The 19300-nt window shown below is 44.0% G+C and overlaps 1 protein-coding gene across 2 annotated transcripts in view; it reads left to right on the top strand.

Moving 5' to 3' along the window:
- The window catches only part of RASEF (RAS and EF-hand domain containing), a 79159-nt gene extending 63966 nt beyond the window's left edge, over window positions 1-15193 (top strand). For both annotated transcript variants that reach the window (XM_036107508.2, XM_036107503.2), the window contains 3 exons: window positions 2570-2689; window positions 5544-5620; window positions 11948-15193. In XM_036107508.2, coding sequence (XP_035963401.2) covers window positions 2570-2689; window positions 5544-5620; window positions 11948-12053 — 303 coding nt within the window. In that variant the 3' untranslated portion in view covers window positions 12054-15193. The remainder of the gene's footprint in view (window positions 1-2569; window positions 2690-5543; window positions 5621-11947) is intronic.
- Window positions 15194-19300: the final 4107 nt, after the last annotated feature.

Here is a 19300-nt window from a genome sequence, read left to right as displayed (position 1 = left end):
TTAATGTTCTCTTTCTAACTAAAGAAGTGATGTGAGATGTGCATTTTGTTCTACGAAAATAGGACCTAAAATTATTATAAATATGATGGAAGTGTGTTGACATTTATGTAGCATTTTTATTTCACGAAATTTCCACATGTTATATTCATCTCTGTAACATATCTGAGGAAAGAAGTGAGAAGTGTAATGTTACTCTCACTTTTTATGAGAAACCCGAGGCAGAGAAAGTATATGGCCCTGGCTTGTGGTTATTTAGAGGGCAGGGGTTGAATGGGGCCTTGGATCTCCTGATTCAACCCTGGTTGCTGCTCTGATAGAGCACCAGAGGAAGCAGCGGGTTGAGAAAAGAAGCTTTTGGTGTCCAGAGAGGAGTTCCAAGGTGCATTTAGTGCACAGAGGAGAAGCATCTGCTCAAGGGAACAGACGGACCTCCCTGGGATAGAGCGATGAGTCCAGAGAGTAACATAATCCCCACAGACTCGTACCCACAGATATTTAAAATCCACGGCAAAACTTTTTATTGTTAAAACTTTTGTACTTAGTCTGCATTTTAAGTCCTTGGATTATGCGCAAGGCCAGGAGGACCAAAGGCAAGGTCAGCCAGTGTTGAAATAGCCCTTAGTGACCAGCCACGGTGTGTGCCGGGACCCGTAATTTGCCATCATTTGCTAATCACCTACACGTGGTAAGTGACCTTTTCAGCTCCATGGATCACCTTTCACATGGTCTGAAAAGGACGAAAACTATGTTCAAGATGAATTCTTGAATTTGCCATGGGGAAAAATTAGATACCACTTGGCATTTGACTTTCACCTTCGGGAAAAATGGGCATGATAAACCTCTGCCATGGCTCAGCCTTTCTAATTTGAGGAAATTCTGTGAGGAAGTTCTATAGGTGGCTACTATAAATACGGGTGGAAACTGAGAGTGTGATTGTTGGGGTAGGCTGGAGGGCTGAGGGGTAGTAGAAGGTCAGTGATGAATTAATAATTAATACACTGCGATAAAAACCACTGGGTTACACAGTCCTACAATAAAGTCATGGGTAAAATAAAACAAAGGCCGTTTACTTACCTGTTGTGAGTAATGTATTGGTTGAATACTTGGGTGAACATTGAATGGAGGGGACACTTGAGATGTGAGATCTCTTCCCGACTTACACGTTGTGGAGAGTTTTTGGAGAGCTTCCTTTGTGCACATTCCAGAGCCTGCAATGTGCCCACAGTCGGGGAGCTTGCACCCGAGTCGGGGAAACATAACAAGCAACAAACCAATAAATAAAATAAATGGAATGATAGAATATGATAAATATTGTGGAAACAAGAAGAAGGCAGGGTAAAGGGCCTGATGGTGTGGTCAGGGCAGCTTCCCTGGAAGGTGGTGTTGGAGTCAAGACTTTAAGGAGTTGTCCGTATTTACTGGAATAACTTTGGGAAATCCTTTAGAAGCTTGGGTTCTTGGCTCACTTAAGGGAGTATATGTTGAGTGGCTTCCAAAGGTTGCCCACTTGGAACCTGAACAGTTTACCAAAGAACACAATTAATGAACACCTCAATGGACGGAACACCTAGTTTTGGAGAGCGCCCTTCATTCCCTTCCCCCCTCTGCTGTTACTGCACTCCAGTGCCCTCGGTTGGAGGAGAATGGTCTGAAGAGAAAGGAAATCGAATGTAATGCCATCGTTTTTAAGGCTCATTTCTTGATCCTGGGGCAGGGGTAGCCGGGAACTGAAAGCACAGCTGGTACCCGTAGGCGCTGCTGAAGGTCACTTCCACATGCCCTGGTCAGGGCTGCCGCTGCCCTGGCCTAGGAACCAGAACACTGTTTTTCTGGGCCAGTCAGGTTGTCATCCTCTTTTCTCTTCAGAGCCTGCGGAGGTGCGGTGTGCCCTCACTAACCCCTTCATTTTACCAGTGGGGAAACTGAGGCAGAAACATGCAGCATTTCGCCTGATTTCAGGCCCCGTGTGGACCTGGGACTTTGCCTAAGCTGATTTGAGAGCATTAGCCTTAGAATCGATTCCTTCGAATGATTGCTAATTGACTCCTCGTAAGAAAAATGTTGACCTTTAGGACCTTCACATTTTGCTTTTGTTGTAAACCAGATCGCAGTGAGTGTGGAACTTGCAAGCTCTGTTTTTATCCCCTGATGGCTGAGGGATTTCCTGTGTGTTTTGTACCTGAGATAATGAAGTTGACTTGTCATCAGCACCGTTTGGAGTGAAAGTCGCAGAAAATTGTGTGGGTGCCATGGCCATGTATAATTCTGTGCTCATGCCTCTTGAGTTCATATTGGTTCGTATGGTGGCAGGGATGATGGGGAGTATTTGGACCGTGGCCCCGGCCTTTGCAAGATCTTGTTTAACCTCTCTGAATTTCAGTGGTCTCACCTGGCGATGGGAAGAAGTTTGGCTCTTTGTAGAGAGATTTTGAGGCTTGAAGATATTACCTGCAGGTCATGTGGCTCCCACGGGGCATTTGCAGAGTGGAAGCTGCTGTTGGTACGGCTGCTCTTGTCAGTGGAACTTGTTCACTATTTGATGAGCACACAATTATTTTCCCCCTGGCAGGATGCAGCCCAGGAGAGTATTCCGATCATGTTGGTAGGAAACAAGGCCGATCTCCGTGATGCTGCCACAGCAGAGGAACAGAAGTGTGTCCCAGGATACCTGGGAGAAAAACTGGCCATGGTAAGGGCGAAAGTGGGTCTGTTGGGATAGACCTTAGCTGTTCATGAGCTTTGCAGTCAGCGGCCCTTCACTTCTGTCTACATTCGCTTTCAGAGGTTCTTTGGCAAACCTCCACCCTTTTTGATGGGGCTCCTGGCCTTCTTATTCAGGCAGAACTCCCAGTGCTGCCCCCCTGCACTTTATTTATTTTATTTTAAAAATTTATTTGAGAGAGAGAGAGAAAGAGCACGTGTGAGCATGAATGGAGGAGTGGAGGGGCAGAGGGAGTGGGAGAAGCAGGCTCCCCACTGAGCAGGGCGCCTGACACTGGGCTTGGTCCCAGGACCTGAGCAAAGGCAGACACAACCGGCTAAGCCACCCAGGTGCCCCCGCAACCCCCACCCCCGCTACACACACTTTAATGAATGTATGAATGTAAGTAATTGTACCAAGGATTAAACCTTTCATGGAGCTAAAATGATCACTTGGTCATTTTCCCCCATTGAAGAACGTTGACAAGGAGCAGCCAGAATTACCCTGCCTTCCTCCTCACCCTCAGCCGGCTCCTGGACTCCTCTGGTTCTGGAATCCACGTCAAGGCAAAAGAATGGGTGTCCCGTTTAGAAAATGTGGTTTAGTTCCAGAGGGTTACTGTGCCAAAGGGCAGGGTGCTACCTGGGTGGAAGAGAATTGGGAAACTTGTTTTTGTTTTTTTTTTTCTCTAAGATTTATGCTTAGTTGAATAGTCTAAAATTATTTTTTGGTTATGCGCTTGTATAGAAATGAAGCTCATTTCCATCCAGTTGATTACTGGGGGCAGCGTTCATTCTCCCGTCACAACCAGTGTGTGAGACTGCTCCAGGTCCCCCTTAGGACCTGTCTTTCCCAAACAAGGCATCAGAGGTGCTGGGGGTCGCCCACGCCATCGCAGTCTGATCTGATGCCCCTGCCTCGGTGGTGCGCGTGGGCGCACGGGGAGACTGCGCTGTAGCGCGTGCACATGAACTGTAAAAAGAAGTTTCAGTCACTGTTTTTTTTTTTTTTTTTAAGATTTGACTTACTTATTTCACAGAGAGAGACACAGCGAGAGAGGGAACACAAGCAGGGGTGAGTGGGGGAGGGAGAAGCAGGCCTCCCGCTGAGCAGGGAGCCCGACGCGGGATCGATCCCAGGACTCTGGGATCATGACCTGAGCCGAAGGCAGACGCTTAACGACTGAGCCACCCAGGCGCCCCTTAGTCACTGTTTTAAGTTGGAAAATCTTTCTTGTTAAATTTTAGAACTATGGACCAAACATGCTAAACATCAAAGCTAAGCAGTGAGGCACAGAAGAGATTCATTCTGCACGTTTAATCCTATGCCCTTCATTGTGTGCTGGGGAAAGACTAGAGCAGGCAGTCCTTGTCTTCATATATGTAGTTCATTTCTGGGGGAGATACGTATTAAACGTATGCAGTCCGCGTGCCACATTGTCCCACATGCCCCCTTAGCGCGTAATTCCCGGCCACACGCCAGGTTTATCCCCTCCTCAGGATTTTTGAGTTCCCAACGTTTGCTCACTTATGCATCTCGTGACCCCTACCCTCCTGCACCCTTGGGGGCAGTCTCCGTGTCACCCCATAACATCCTAGCCGTAGAACTCAGCAGCAGCACTACCCGTTCCCACTAGAATCCATTCATGTTCATTGTAGGATTGTTATATATTTTCTGTGGATTCGGGGGCTCATGGGTAGAGGTCCCACTGTGGAGTCTTTTCCCCTCATGTCGTTCTCTCTCTCCATGCTCTGGAGTGGCCATGACATCCTCCCCTTACCCCCACACGATACTGCGTCACCCACACCCAGGTCCATGGCACATGCAATTCTCCTTCCCGCAGGGACATTGTCTTGAGGCAGACACACACGAATAACTTCATCAGTTACAGTTTGCAAGTGCAATTCAGGAAGAACACAGACGGCTGTGAGGTTTCCTAATAGCAAGACCTAACATAACAGGGACGTGTCAGGCTTAGACAGCACTGAATCTTAACTTCAGGGGAGGATTACGGAAAAATTCAAAAGGTAGGTAGGAATCAGCCTGGAGAACGGGGGCTAATGGGGGAAAGGGCATAATGCAGGTAATGGGAGCAGCAGGTGCAAAGATCGTGAGGTCGGAGGGAATTTGGAACATTGGAGAAACAGAGGGAAGGTCAGAGTAACCGAGGCAGTGCGAGCGAGGGAGGAGGGTGGCAGGTAAAGCTAGGAGGTGGGCCGGGACTACACGGACGAGAGGCCTTGTCGGCCATGGGGAGGCATCTGAGCGTTACTTGGAGAGGAACGGGAAGCATTGAAAGGCTTGAAGCGGGAGAGTGATATCATCAGTCGTCATATACATAACCCCTGGGAGGTAGAATAATAGAGCACTAGACAGTGTCTGTTGGTTTTTAGCAACATGGAGGTTGCTGAATCTTGATAGGAAAAGATGATAGTGTGAAGGGATGCATGTTAGCTGCCGGCCCAAAGGAGACATACCTTTGATGGACATTTAATTCGTGAGTGGTTACCTTAAGCTATCATTTTTACCTCTCTCAGATTATCTGATAGAGAACGTTTGTAGCAACTGGTAGGACTGTGGGGAATAAGAACCTTAAAACATGAAATTGTATATTGTGTTACTTTTAAGGCAAAATAAAAATCCCCTGACTAGTTGCTGTGTCTGGAATAATTCGACTCAAATTCACTATTTTTTTAAAGTATCGAAACTATGAATCCAATGTCTTGGCTATTAGCATACTCAACGGGAGAATGTGTTTATTTTATTTGTGGGTTGTAAAAGCTAAAATTCCAGGAGCCTTAAATAAAGGCTTCATTTAATCGTGCCTGTTTCTTTTCTGCAGGCCTATGGGGCATTGTTCTGTGAAACCAGTGCTAAAGACGGCTCGAATGTAGTGGAGGCTGTTCTCCATCTTGCTCGGTAAAGTGGTGTCTTATATTTGGAAAATGAAAACAGGATTGAATTTTCACGTAGTTGCTGCATATATCAAATTTCTGGGCTATGACACAAATACACATTGGAAAACACTGTCTCGTATTTCAGTAGTGGTTAGAGAAACAATCGAACACGGATTTTGTAAAAACCGGTAGTGCTGCTTATTCACTGTGAACGTTGGCGAAGTGCCTTTTCCGCCAAACAAAGCAGGTGCATCTGAGGTGTCGTTGACATTTCTGCAAAATGTCACCGCAGAGCTAATAGTTGACTTGTATGAATCATTTCCAGGAACCAGATTTTAAACACAAGAGACTATTATGAAATTAACTGTCTATTATGACATTTTCTGGGGTAAAGGGGAAAAAAAACACAACTCAACAAAGCAAATTGTATATCACGCCAGTTGGAAGCACTTTATTAAAATAATTACTCAGGTAATTATTAAGCTCAGGTGATGGTGTTAATAAATAACATTTTGGGATGTAGATCAGAATGAAAATTACATCCTTGAGGAACTTGGATATAAATGGGTTTTTTAATCCTTGGAGTAAATTTGATTTTTAGGAAATAACAACATTATCTGTTAGATTTATGTCTTCTGCCTAGTTTCCTGCCACAAATGAAAAGATGATTCTTTACTGGCCTGAAGAGATTAAATATCCAAAAGAAAAAAGAAAGGAAAGGAAAAAAAAAAAAAGAAAAGAAAATGAGCATGAACAGAATTCAGGCGATAGATCTTTAATTGCTGACAAAGCGAAGCCATAATTTTGGGTGTGTGGTTTTTTTCCTGATCATTTGTGAAATTTTACAAGAATCTTAGCTTTAGTATGACAGTTGGCCTCTTCTGCTCATATACGGTGACAAGTAGTGTTTTCAGTGCTGCTTTTCTATCAGTCACTTGGTGTTTATAGTGCTTACTAGCTGCTTAGACTGGGGCCTTGGGCGAGATCCTTGCCCTCACTTGAGAAAATCAGGAAATGGACCCCAGGACTTTAAACGGCCTGCTTGACATTAGTCTGTGGCAGGGCTTGGCACACGCCTTGGGCTCAAACTCAGAGTCTTTGGACATTATCTCCTTTGGTACCTGTCCAAGAGAGAGAGCCACCTGCCCGCACCACATTTTTGTGCAAAGCAAAGACAGTGCTGTGTGACCTAGAACAGGTGGAAGAAAGGTAAACATTTAAGCACGTATAGATTCAAGGTTAATGATGTGGTTTTAGTAGGAGAATCATGGGCTCATACCACATTTGTCAAACAAGAGCCCAAGTAAAACCTTCATGAGCTGGGTGAAGTAATTGACTCCGTGCATCTGTGGGTGCGAAGGGGCTGCCGGCCACTTTCGCCAAGGAAGGTTCATTCAGCAGAGGCGGGGGGAGATTCCATGCAACACACTGAGGGTGGACTCACTGCTGAATTGGTAGGTGTTTATACTTTCTTGGGTGTTTGTACTGGTGTTTTGCTACAAGGTACCTGGGGATTCCTGGGTGGAGGTGATGCGCTTGCTGAGCTAGAGGGGTCTGGCAAGGGCCTGCAGGTCTTCAGAGCATCACTGGGCCCGAAGCTGAACCGGAGCAGGCAGGGAGAAGGACACCCTAGCTTTGGCAGTGGGGTGCTGGCTTGCTGCTCCAGCCCCGCAGAAAAGGACGCTGCACGCCAGGCCCCCTGCGAGGCTGTTGCCTCCTACCCCGCTTAATGGAGGACCGTGGTGTCAGGAGGCTCAGAGTGCGATCTTAAATCGCCCCCCCCGAACAGCTGTGGAGTCGGACAAGTCCCTGCCTCCCTCTCGGCATCTCTAATGTGTAAAATGAGGGAGGGGGCTGGAGAAAGTGACCCCCAAGGTCCTCTCTAGCTCTGCCAGTCTGTGGTTCTACATAGAACTGCCGGTACCCCACAGAATACCGGTCGCTATTTAATGCTGAATTGTCTTTATGGGGTCATATTAAAGTTAAATGACTCCAGATTGCCATGGTCACACCCAGAGTGCCGAATGGATTCTCTTTATTGTATCATAAAGGTGGGAGAGGCTGTGAGCCGCCTGTGCTTTCTCCCCACCTGCTCCTGCCCCGCACCCTGTTTTCAGTGCAGCTCGCACACAGCCTTGTGCTTCTTTCCTCACCACACCTGTGCGCAGAGGCCTTTTGATCACGAGCTCACTCTTTGGAAATCACTCATCAAGGAGTTATTTTATCGTTGTTATTGCATGATGGCCTGGTGTGAGGTCTCTGGTTTTGTCACGTTAGCGATGTGTTAAATAGGAAAATTATAAATAAAGCAAATATTAAAAAATTTAATTTGCTTTATATCCTGCCTTCAGATTTGCTTGTTAAAGTGCCTAAGTCTTACATGGAAATGGTAGAGTTGCCGCAGGTGAAAAAGTTTTACATCCTGGGGCTCCTGGGTGGCTCAGTCGGTTAAGCATCTGCCTTCGGCTTAGGTCATGATCCCGGGGTCCTGGGATCAAGCCCCGTGTTGGGCTCTCTGCTCGGTGGGGGGGTGGGGGGGTCTGCGTCTCCCTCTCCCTACTGCTTATGCTGTCTCTCGCTATCTCTTTCTCTCTCTCAAATAAATAAATAAAATACTAAAAAAAAAGTTTTACATCCTTTAGAAAGTTACGTATAATGTAAAACATGTTACGTTCTCGATTTAGATCTCATAAGACAATTCCCGTCACGGGCACCTTTCACGCCGTGTCATGTCATAAAATGTGAACTAGACGAGTTTATGGCTTTACACTGTCGAAACAGAATTCTGTTTTGAAGGGAGGCCGTGAATGTTTGGTTAACACCCGAAACTAGAAACTACAAGTACTACTTTTTCTGGAAACCTCTCAATCCCAAGAAAACTGTTTCCTAGAAATGCAATTTCCCCATAGTGCTGACAGGACATTTATCACAATCATTGTCCATTGGCAAGTGAATTTGCCATCACCAGAACCACGAGCTTTACACATTTTGCAGATTCAACTTCCAAAGGCATTTAATTGATTAATGGCCTGAGATTTGAAAACAAAACAAAACAAAAAAAGCTCAGGTTGATGTATGTATCTGTTCAGCTCAGGAGCTGAGCCTGTTGAGATCCCATAAATCTACCCGTGAGACGGAGTCACCTAACATGCGGTTGTCAAGCATGTGGTAGTTTTTGGTGAGAAAGTCCAGTATTCCCAGCCTCAAACCTGTTGTAGGTGTTTGGAATATCTGTCTGATTCCCTTGAAGTGGGAGGGACATGCCTGCACTTACGGTGGATTAAAGAAACGAAAGGCCAGATGAACAATGTGGGTACATACTTTTCCTCCTTAATATTTGCTTTCAGGTTCAATAAAATGTCTGCATTATTGTGAGCACTCAGCCCGTGGAGGCCACATACATGGTTCAGTAGTGATACCGAGGAAATGAATATTTGCAGGCCGTGCAATTTAACGAGAGGAAAAAGAAAAGAGAAAACATTTGACTAGGCAGCCAGATGATTGTAGCTTATAGAGGCCATTAGACCACCCAGAAGGGAGAGATGTGGGTTGTCTTGTGAAGGTGCTATGATTATTATACCCATTGTACAGATAAGAAAGTGGAGGAGTAGAATGCTAATCAACCTGCTCAAAGTGACACAGCTGCTCAGTGGCAACATTGGGACTTGTCGCTGCCACTCTGGAGCATCAGCTTGCTGCTTCAATGTTGGCAATCTCAGGACTGCATTCCACATTCTCTTCTTTACTCTCTCTCTGCCTACTGTCTTCTGCCCCCAGGGTTTCTAGAACTGTCTCTAGCTGGTGACTTCTCCAATTTCTGTATTTTTAACCTCCACCTCTTTTTAAAATTCCATAACCACATCCCCACCCATCAACAAGAGGGAATCCCAAAGACTTGACTGTATCCAGCATGTCCAAACCCTCACAGTCTGGCCTCACCTGCCTTTCTGGTTGCATCTCTTATCTTGCTTCCCAAAGGAATGATATCTGTAGACACAGCAAACGTTATTTCTAGTTGTGGCCAAGCTCTTTTATGTCTCCTTGCCTTTATGCAGGCTGTTCCTTGCACCTGGAATCTCTTTCCTCATTAAGTGAAGGTCAATTCCTGTTCTTTCAAGAGGTCCCTCCAGTGTCAAAGTGTCCATGAAGCTCCATCTCCACAAAGCCTTCCTTCCCTGCGGGCCAGCATGACTGTGGTGTACCCTTTGTATTCATGCATCACACCATGCAAGGGACCTTGTAATGATTTGTTTAGCCTCTGTCTCTCCCTCAACGCTCACTAAGAGAGGGTCCCAGAGTTTGGCATAAATTGGGCATTTATTGAATGACCAAATGTCTGAGATGATGCAGTTAGAAGTTGTATTAGTTTTCTGTTGTTGCTGTAACAAATTCCCACAAACATAGTCTCTTAAGCAATGCACATGTATCACGTTCCAGTTCTGGAGGTCAGGAGTCTGAAATGAGTCTTATGGAGTGTTCTACGTTGGATTGTGTATCTTCCTTCTTTTCCTGAGTCTTTGTTTCCTCATCTGTGAAGTGAGGATAATAATGCTCACCTGTCACCTGTCAGGGTTGTGTGTGTGTTTATGTTGTGTGATTGTTTATGTGTATTAAATAAGAAAAATGTGAAAATGTATAGTATAGCGTTTATTAGCTCGCCTTCAGCAAGAATTAATTCCTCTTTTTTTTCTTCTGCTGAGATGTCTTCTTTCCAACTCATAGTATAGTGGTTTTCAAAAATTAGCACATATCAACACCATCTGAAGTTGTGCTGACCAATTTGGTAGCCACAAGCCACAAGAAGTGTGGCGAACCCAAATCAAGATGTGTTGTAGGTATAGATTTTGAAAACAGTATAAAAATCGTAAAATACTTCATTATTATTTTTATTGATAACATGCTAAAATGATAATATATTTGTTATACTGAGTTAAAATATGTTAATAAAATTAAATTTACCTGTTTCTTTTTACATTTTTAAATGTGGCTACTAAAAAATTTAAGATCACATATGTGGATTACATTATATTTCCATTGAACCACATTGCTGTACTAGGAATATGCCAGTTCTTAGTAGTTTCAGGTATCTGCCCCTCTGTAACAAACTAAAACGTGGTTGCCTAAAACAACTACCACTTTTTAATTTCTTGAAATTACCAGAATGTGCTGGATCTCAGTTGGAAGGTCCCTCGACTGCTTTTGCTTGGGGTGTCTTGTGCATTTTCAGCCAGATGGCCGTGGGGCTAAGGCTCCGGCTGGGCGTCTGCCACCAGGGTCCTAGTCCTTCTGGTCGCTCGTCCCCAGGGCCACTCTGTGGCCCTCTCCACTGAGCAGCCCTGGCAGCCGAGAGCAGCTTTAACACCTGGCTTGGAGTCCTAGCCCGCCAGTTCCTCTGCATTCTGTGGATCTAAGCAGTCACAGACAGAGCCAATACTGTGGAGGGAGAGCCCATGGTGGGGGCTCCCTAGTCTTGATGGGGGGGCCCCAGGCACTGATGGGGAAGGTAGGATTGTTTGGGGGCCTCCTGGGAATGAGCTGTCACAGTCAAGATTGCCATTCAGGGTCTTGTCTAAGGTGGGACTTCAGGGTCTCCTTGTTTCACGGGCATCCCTGGGAATACACTTGGAAGGATACTATCCCTAGGAGGTTTTCACAAGATCTTAGAGATCTTTGCCATTGTAGCCTCTAGCTGTTAATTCTAAAAGAGATTTAGGAAGAAGCAAAAGGAAGATTTTTTTCCCCTGGATTTTAACCATTCATCATTGTCTTCATGATCTTGTATAATTAAAGAGTGGTTTTAAAGTCATCATTGCTTTTGTTAAGGTCAGCAAGCGCTAGTCGGGGATGGAAGCCGGGTCCCAGAGTGCTAAGGAGTGAGCTGTGCGTGTGGCAGACTGGAAAGCATGTGAAACTGCAGGAGAGAGCAACAGTGGGTTGTGTGTGTGTGTGCGTGTGTGCACGCACCTGTGCACACGTGTCTCGTGTGCGCCTGCCTTGTGCGTGGTGAACGTGGCCTGGTGCTCAGAGTGCAGGCGTGGGTCCAGGCCCAGCTCTGCGGCTCTCCAGTAACCGAAGGGAAACTGCTTAACCTTTTTTTTTTGTTGCCTTTGCTTCCTGACATATAAAATGGGGCCCAACAAATTCACATGGTCCTTGTGAGGATTAAGACAGTCAATACCTACAAAGCATTTAGAACAATGTCTGGATGACATACAGCAAGTGCTCAGCAGTGTTGTTTTAATTTTACAGAACCATTTGTGGTTTAGTTTTGTACCTCAGTAATTCATTTTCTCTCTGTCTCTCTCTCTCTGTCTCTCTCTCTCTCCCTCCCCTCCCCCCACCCCCCCAGGGAAGTGAAAAAAAGGACTGATGAAGATGACAGCAAATCCATTACCAATCTGACCGGGACCAGTTCCAAAAAGTCAACCCAGATGAAGAACTGTTGCAATAGTTAAATCCCGAACATCCCTGGCCTGTCAGGTCTTCAGTCCCAGAGTACTGAGTGTCTGTGACTTGTTTGCTCCTCGCAGAGGGGTGCATCCTCCAGACACAGCCAGGTGGAAAGTTGCAGTGTGGGAATCTGAACTGTGCTCTTAGATCTTCTGGAGCCCCGGCTCTTTGCTCTTTTTCAGTGAACGATTGAGGCCCCCTGGTTAAAAGTACTTGTCTTGTCCTTGCAGAGTCTCAAAAGATAACCTGTAAAAAAATGTTAAAAAATCACATGCTCAGATCGAAGCTGTAGAAGAAGCTCCCTGACAAAGATCCACATGGTAGCTGACTTTGTAGATAACCTAGAACATTTTTTTTCAAATATTTGATACTAGAATGCTAGTAAAAGGGGATTATCATCCTAGCTTTGCTGTTAACTAGCCTGTAGTCTCAGACCTGTTAGCAGCCCACGATAGATCTGTTTCCTCATCTGCAAAACAAGCAGCTTGGCCTTGCAGGCCTTGGCCCCTCAGCTGTGGTGCCCTGTACGGAGTGGGAAGGAGACCACGATGGCTCACAGTTAGTAAGGACTCTGGTTAGTCAGACTTTTTAAATATTGGGGTATTGATTTTTCTCATTTCTGAAACAACAGAATTTAATTGAGGAAAAAAATGGTAATGTTGTAGGCTCCAGTGGAGACAGAAAAATCTATTTTTTTATATATAAAGGAAGAAATATTTGTGTGACAAAAAGTTAGAAAAAAAACCAAGGTGCTGACATCTTAACAGAGTCCATGGTTTAAATTCCATGTTAAAAATTCTAATGAAAACATAGGAGGCTACGTACTAGTAAAAGTACAATGCCCAGGGAGTTGTCACTCTTCGCTTAAAAATATATACCAGCAAGTCATGGCCATGGGCTGGGGAAAGGCAGGAACCGGAGTGACGGCTAATGCTGATGTGGTTTCTTTGGGGGGATGAGAATGTTCTGGAATTATACTGTGATAATGGTTGCATAACTTTGTAAATATATGAAATAACACTGAATTGTTAAAAGGGTGAAGTTTATGGTATGTGAATTATATCTCATTAAAAAAAACCCAACACTACCACTTTAACATTTTGCCCAGTGAAAATGTGCATGTTTGCTTCAGACCTTCCCCTTCCCATCATTTACAAGCATAATCTCCAATATGGTGCAAATCCCTGAACTCCATAGTGGCCAGCATTCACTTCCTGAAATAATGAACAGTGAAAGAAATGTTATGTATGGTTTTGGAAACTCCTCTCTTCACAAGAGGCATTGTCCTTAGGAATGGGAAGTCAGAGTCCTTTGTTTAATATGACTAGTGACTCCTCCTCACCAGCAGCGTGGTGGGTCTTGCTCTCCTTCTAGAACCTGCAGTGCATCCAGTCTTCTCCATTGAAATGTCTCTAACAGCTGAAGGAGTCAACATCTGACCCTAGAGAAGCCTGGTTTTTGGTTTTTGGCTTTTGGTTGTCTGTGGCCTTGAACCAGTTAAGTTATCCCCAACCAGAGATTTGAACTTACCTTGGTTCATATAGGTCCAGGTTCCAAGTAGTCTGCTGAAAAAACCTTAAATAATAACTTATTTATTGTATTATATAAGCTAATAACTTTCCTTTTTGTTGAGTTAAAACAATTCCATGGAGCAGTTTTTCTCCTGTTTATGATTTTTATGATCAAATCTTTAGTTCCCTAGCTTCATTTTTTTTTAAAGTGAAAACTGACCAGGTATGTTACACACCGAGATTATAAAGAGCCACAACATCCTTGAGTTTGTAAAAGCATGCCTTCTCTCTGTTGACATCTAGTTTTTTTACTGGAAAGTTTGTTCTATCCCTGGCGACTCTACCATGCTGTTTAACAGCTTTGGTCACAGAAAAAGAAGTTTACATTTTTGACCAGAAAGAGCGCCTCGCTGGTGGAATATTGTCAAAGTGAATGGGGGAGGATGTGGTTATTTCTGTGCCATCGTGAGATGCACATTTGGCCACGGCTGGTTGCCTCTGTGGCATCTTTGGAACCCGGGTTAGAAAGGATCTATGTGTTGCCATATGGGACACTTGTTCAGGTGTTTGGTGCACTTGCACAAAACTGTGTTAGGATAGGTGTTACTGTGTTGCCTTTATTTATTTTCCCCCAAAGTGTCTCTCTGTATTTGTCTGACAGTTTGTACATAGAGTATGAAGTATTACCTTGGCTGTTGCCTCCAGCTTGTATGGCTAGTTTACACCCACACTGATTCGGACAGAGATTGCATGGGTGCCTTTGATAGACAAAGCAATCATTTTTATTTGAACCTGGGTAAGTATTTTGGCAACAAAATCCAAATCAGAGACTTAGAGCTCTGGTGAGCAATCTTTGAAGAGAAGTTACTTAAAAGCTCTTTCAGCTGCATTGGTGGGAAATCATCATTATCACCAACATTTCATTTCAGGAAGATGTTCTCAAAGTGTATTTTTGATAAGAAAAAAAAAATTAATGTTTTTAACCTAGACTTAATGTGACACATTCACATAGTCCTGTGCAACTAACTCATCTTGACTCATTTTTTCCTTTGAGGGCTTTTAAAATCACAATTATACAGGGCTCCTTTTTTTTTATGTATCCTGACACATTGGATAATATTTTCATTTCATCATGGAAAAGAATGTTGGATAAGGAGACATTTTTCACTGTTAACTTTTAGCCTCATGCATTTTCATAATTTATTTTTTCTACTTGCTGCTTTATATGACATATGTGACATTTGATTATTTAATACCAAATGTGATTTGCATAAACGCAAGTCACACAACCCTCTTGCTGAAGATAAAATTGAGGTTAAAAGATAAAGATTTATTTTCATATTTGTACAGTGATCGGCTTCAGAGTGAAGGCTTTTGTGGGCTTTTATTGTATATATGTGTAAGAAATTTCATATGTATAAAGTAGGCCTCTGAGTATTGAATAATTGTTTCATGATTTTGATTTATATGGTTTACATTTTCATAGTATCAGCCATATTTCGTTTATACTGTTTATTTCTCTTCAAACCATTAATAATTATACCATAAAGTGTAATTTTATAGCAATGCAAATGTCTAAGGAACTACAAATATTTTCTGCATTGTAAATTCAATAAAGCACGCTTCCTTTGGCCTTTGGGGTGTTTCCTTCAGCTTTACTGCAGGCATCCCTGAAGTAACTTTAATTCTAGGATGTGCCTGGATGAAGCCATGCCTCTAAAACACTTGTCTTCTCTGGCCTGGGCAGCTGGCTGGCTGGAGAAAAGAATGAATATGTGGCGTTTGGTGCTGTGGCCCGGCCATGTCCTCTTGGCCAGCAGGGCATCAGGTCGACCAGCTTGGGGTGTGACAGCTAGAAACAGTGAGGCTTTTGTAGAAAAATTTCAGGACGTGCCCTGGCCATCCTCATGACCTCAGAGGTTAGTCCCTTTCTCTGGGACACCCATTCTACTCCTTCCATCCCCCACACTGCCCAGCCAACTCCTGCTCCTCCTCCTATTTTAGCTGAAACTTCACTTCCTTCAGGAAGTCTTCCCTCTCAGCCCCTAAACTAGGATGAGGCTGCATGTTCTCACTTGCATAGGACCCTTTTTAACTGGGCAGCATCATTATTGCCCTTGTACTTGTTGAACTAGACACATGCCCCGAGCCCTGAGCCCTTTGTCCGCTGCTGCCGGCCTTCTGCTGCATGCAGTGCTGAAATGGCTAAGCAAATAATCAACTTTAAGTAAGACAGGCTTTGCAAAGAGCTTCTGCAGACACGCACAGAGGCACATACGTAGTAGTCATGGATGGGGTAATAAGAGGCAGCATATTTTAATGGCCACACGTCTGGGCTCTGCAGCCAGCCTGCCTGGGTATGAACCCAGCCTCATACTCCTACTAATGGGGTAACAGTGAACAAGTGCCTTACCCTCTGTGTACCCCTGGGGCTTCTTTGATAAAATAGGGATAAAAGTACCAATCTCATGGGTTGCTTATGAGGACTAAATGAGTTAATGGATATAAAAGGTTTGGAATAGTACCTGGCACTTTGATCACCCTCAATTAAAAAAAAGATGTTTTGGGGGCACCAGAGTGGCTCAGTGGGTTAAGCATCTGCTTTCAGCTCAGGTCATGATCCCAGGGTCCTGGAATGAGCCCCGCATCTGGCTCCCTGCTCAGCAGGGAGTCTGCTGCTCCTTCTGCCCCTCCTTCCACTCATCTTCTTTTTCTATCTCAAATAAGTAAATAAAATCTTTCCTTATTTTTTTTTTAAAGATGTTTTAAAGCACCATTGATTGCATTGGTTTTGTTCGGGACCCTAGGAACTGCCATCAATGAGTAGCAGAAATTTACCAGATTACTTGGGGCATGGGGCATTGTAGAGGATTCACTTTGACATAAGTTCATTGACAACTTCCCATATATATTCTTGGTATTTCGATGGACATGAGGTTGGGTATCACATCAGACAGGATATTGTGTAGATGGATTGAAAGAGGAGGAAATCATTGAGGGAAAAATTAAGGTCTGAAAGTTAAAATGGAAAATTGTGGAGTCCTTACAGGTGTAGGACCTCCATTTCTTAAGGTCTAATTGGATCAAGTATTGAAGGGATGGAGGAAACACCAGAGATCTGATGACAGTAGCCATGGTGGTGGGTGATGGGGCTCTTGAACTAAATAGAAAGTAACCTTTATGTTTATACCATGACAGGTAGCCTGTTGAGAAGGATCTCTGGTGGATATATCCAACCATCCACAAGATGGGAATTCATTCCCAGGAAAGCATATTATTTTGCAAGCTTTGAAGTAAAAATAACATCTTTTCTTTCCAGATCTAGATGTTAAGATATGTTTTCATAGCTGAAAATGGAAAGCAGGCAAAAATGCCTCAACTCAAAATTGCAGGGTAAGGTAAATTTTCAAATGCAAAATTCTATAAATAGTTACCCAATTTCCTTTATTTTTTTCTGCATCTGTGTATTGAGTTTATTTATGAATTTATATTTCTTAAATTTCAGTCGAATAGGGATTTAGTTGTAAGGTCCTTTAACTTGTGGCCTCTCAGGCTGGCAGTTCATGAGCCACATTTCATAGCATTTGACATCGACTTTTGTAGAGTTTCTCACTGTACCTTTGGCTTTTGGCTTTCTGAAAAATTTTCCATGCAAGTTTTCTGGCACATCTTCCCATTGCTGTGCAGCAGGGCAGAACTCAAGAGTTGGATAAAAATCCCTTCAGGGGGCATCTTAGGAGTAGTTCCAGTGTCATTTTGGGGGTTCTTTAATTCACCACAACCATTTTCTTTTCTTGATTCCAGAAACAGATGTTTTCCCTGTTAGATGAAATTCCCAAACTTTCCATGATCTCTAAGGCCCTCTGTGATCTGGCTCCTACCTGTTCATTCACTATGATTCTAGACGCTGGGGATGGAGAATGAATAAGGTAGACCCTCAAGCAGATTACATTCTAGTGAGGGTTGACAACAAATTTGTAAACAAAGATCCACATTCTGCTTCCTCCTCCCCTGTCCCCACCCCAAAGTCTACATTTGGGCTTGGGAAACTGTTCTCAGACGTGCCATACCCTCTCACCCCCACCCTTTACTCAGGCTCTGCTTTCTGCCTGGAGCACCACTGCCTATCTGCTTGTGTCCACCGTGGGTGTCTCGGTTCCTCCCAGCAGTTTCCTCAGACCCTGAAGTCTGAGCTGTAGCTCTCCTCCATGATGTCTCCCTGTAGTGCCCATCATAGCACTTTATCAGTGGTTGCAATGATCAGCTGACTTGTGTACCTGCCATGCTGGATGATTTCTGCCTCCGTCAGCCCCCCCCCCTTTTTTTAAATTAACATATATTATTTGTTTCAGGGGTACAGGTCTGTGATTCATCAGTCTTACACAATTCACAGCGCTCACCATAGCACATACCCTCCCCAATGTCCATCACCAGCCGCCCCATCCCCCCCACCCCCCACCACTCCAGCAACCCTCAGTTTGTTTCCTGAGAGTAAGAGTCTCTTATGGTTTGTCTCCCTCTCTGGTTTCTTGTTTCATTTTTCCTTCCCTTCCCCTATGATCCTCTGTCTTGTTTCTCAAATTCCTCATTATCAGTGAGATCATATGATACATGTCTTTCTCCGATTGACTTATTTCGCTTAGCATAATACCCTCCAGTTCCAACACGTCATTGCAAATGGAAGATTTCATTTTTTTTGATGGCCTCCTGCAGCCCTTTAAACTTGACTGAGTGGAAGTAAACTTTCTCCACCCTGGAGTACACTTCATCACACTCATGACTCTTCTGAGTCCTCTGGATCAGGGTCTCAGCTTTCCTGTGCCACAGACTCCTTTGAAGCCCAGGAACCCCTCAGAATAATGTTTCTAATAAAGGAAACCAATGCTATTGAAAGACTATTCCCAAGATATTTTAAAATTTTTGTGATAACACGATATTTGTATTGCTTTATTGGCACAAGATCCGGTGATCTAATAGGCACCATACTTATGATGTAGTGATGAAAGTAAACTGTATTTTGAGATGTCTGCACCAATCTAAATTATGAATATCCATGGTTTTGTTGATGGCACAGTCACAGATGCCAATGATATTACTGCATTTTGTTGCCAGCATTTTATATGAAATGAAAAGCTAAATTTCAGTTAGAGTTTAGCTAGTGAAAATAAACATGTAATTTTTGTCCCAAATTAGAAATATGGATTTCTACCTATAGTGGCAATGGGCCCATGGCCCCAAGTAAGAACCTCTGGCCTTGGATAAGAAGATATATTCAGATGAGAATTCCCATAAAGCAATCAAAACTCCCAAGTTTGACTTAGTGGTGTTGGTCTTCTCTCTGCTCCAGCTCAGGCCTGCTTCATCCTGGAAGCCTGGCATGGGAAGAGGGGTTTGGTTGCCCTGGTCTGTCCTGCATCCCTGATGACTACTTACTACTGATATACTCTGAAGGCTCCAGGCAAGGGAAGCATGGTGCTTACACCAGGGATACTGTCTTACGTGTTAGCAAGATAAATCCCACAGAAGAAAAGGGATGCATGTGGCCAGCCATTCTTGACCATCAAGTGTGCTGAAGTTTAAGGATAAAATATGACCCTTGCAGGAATGTGTTGGAGCGCAGCTCCTGCCTCAAAACTGCAGTTCTGAAACTAGCCTGATTTAATGATTCTTCTTATAGCCATGAATACTGGCTGAGGAAGTAAGGAAGGTATAAAGCCCTTAAACCCTCAAAATAAAAGCAA

Source organism: Halichoerus grypus, chromosome 14 (genome assembly GCF_964656455.1).
Source record: "Halichoerus grypus chromosome 14, mHalGry1.hap1.1, whole genome shotgun sequence".
NCBI classification, from domain to species: Eukaryota; Metazoa; Chordata; class Mammalia; order Carnivora; family Phocidae; genus Halichoerus; species Halichoerus grypus.
This window is presented reverse-complemented; position numbering and strand designations above follow the sequence as displayed.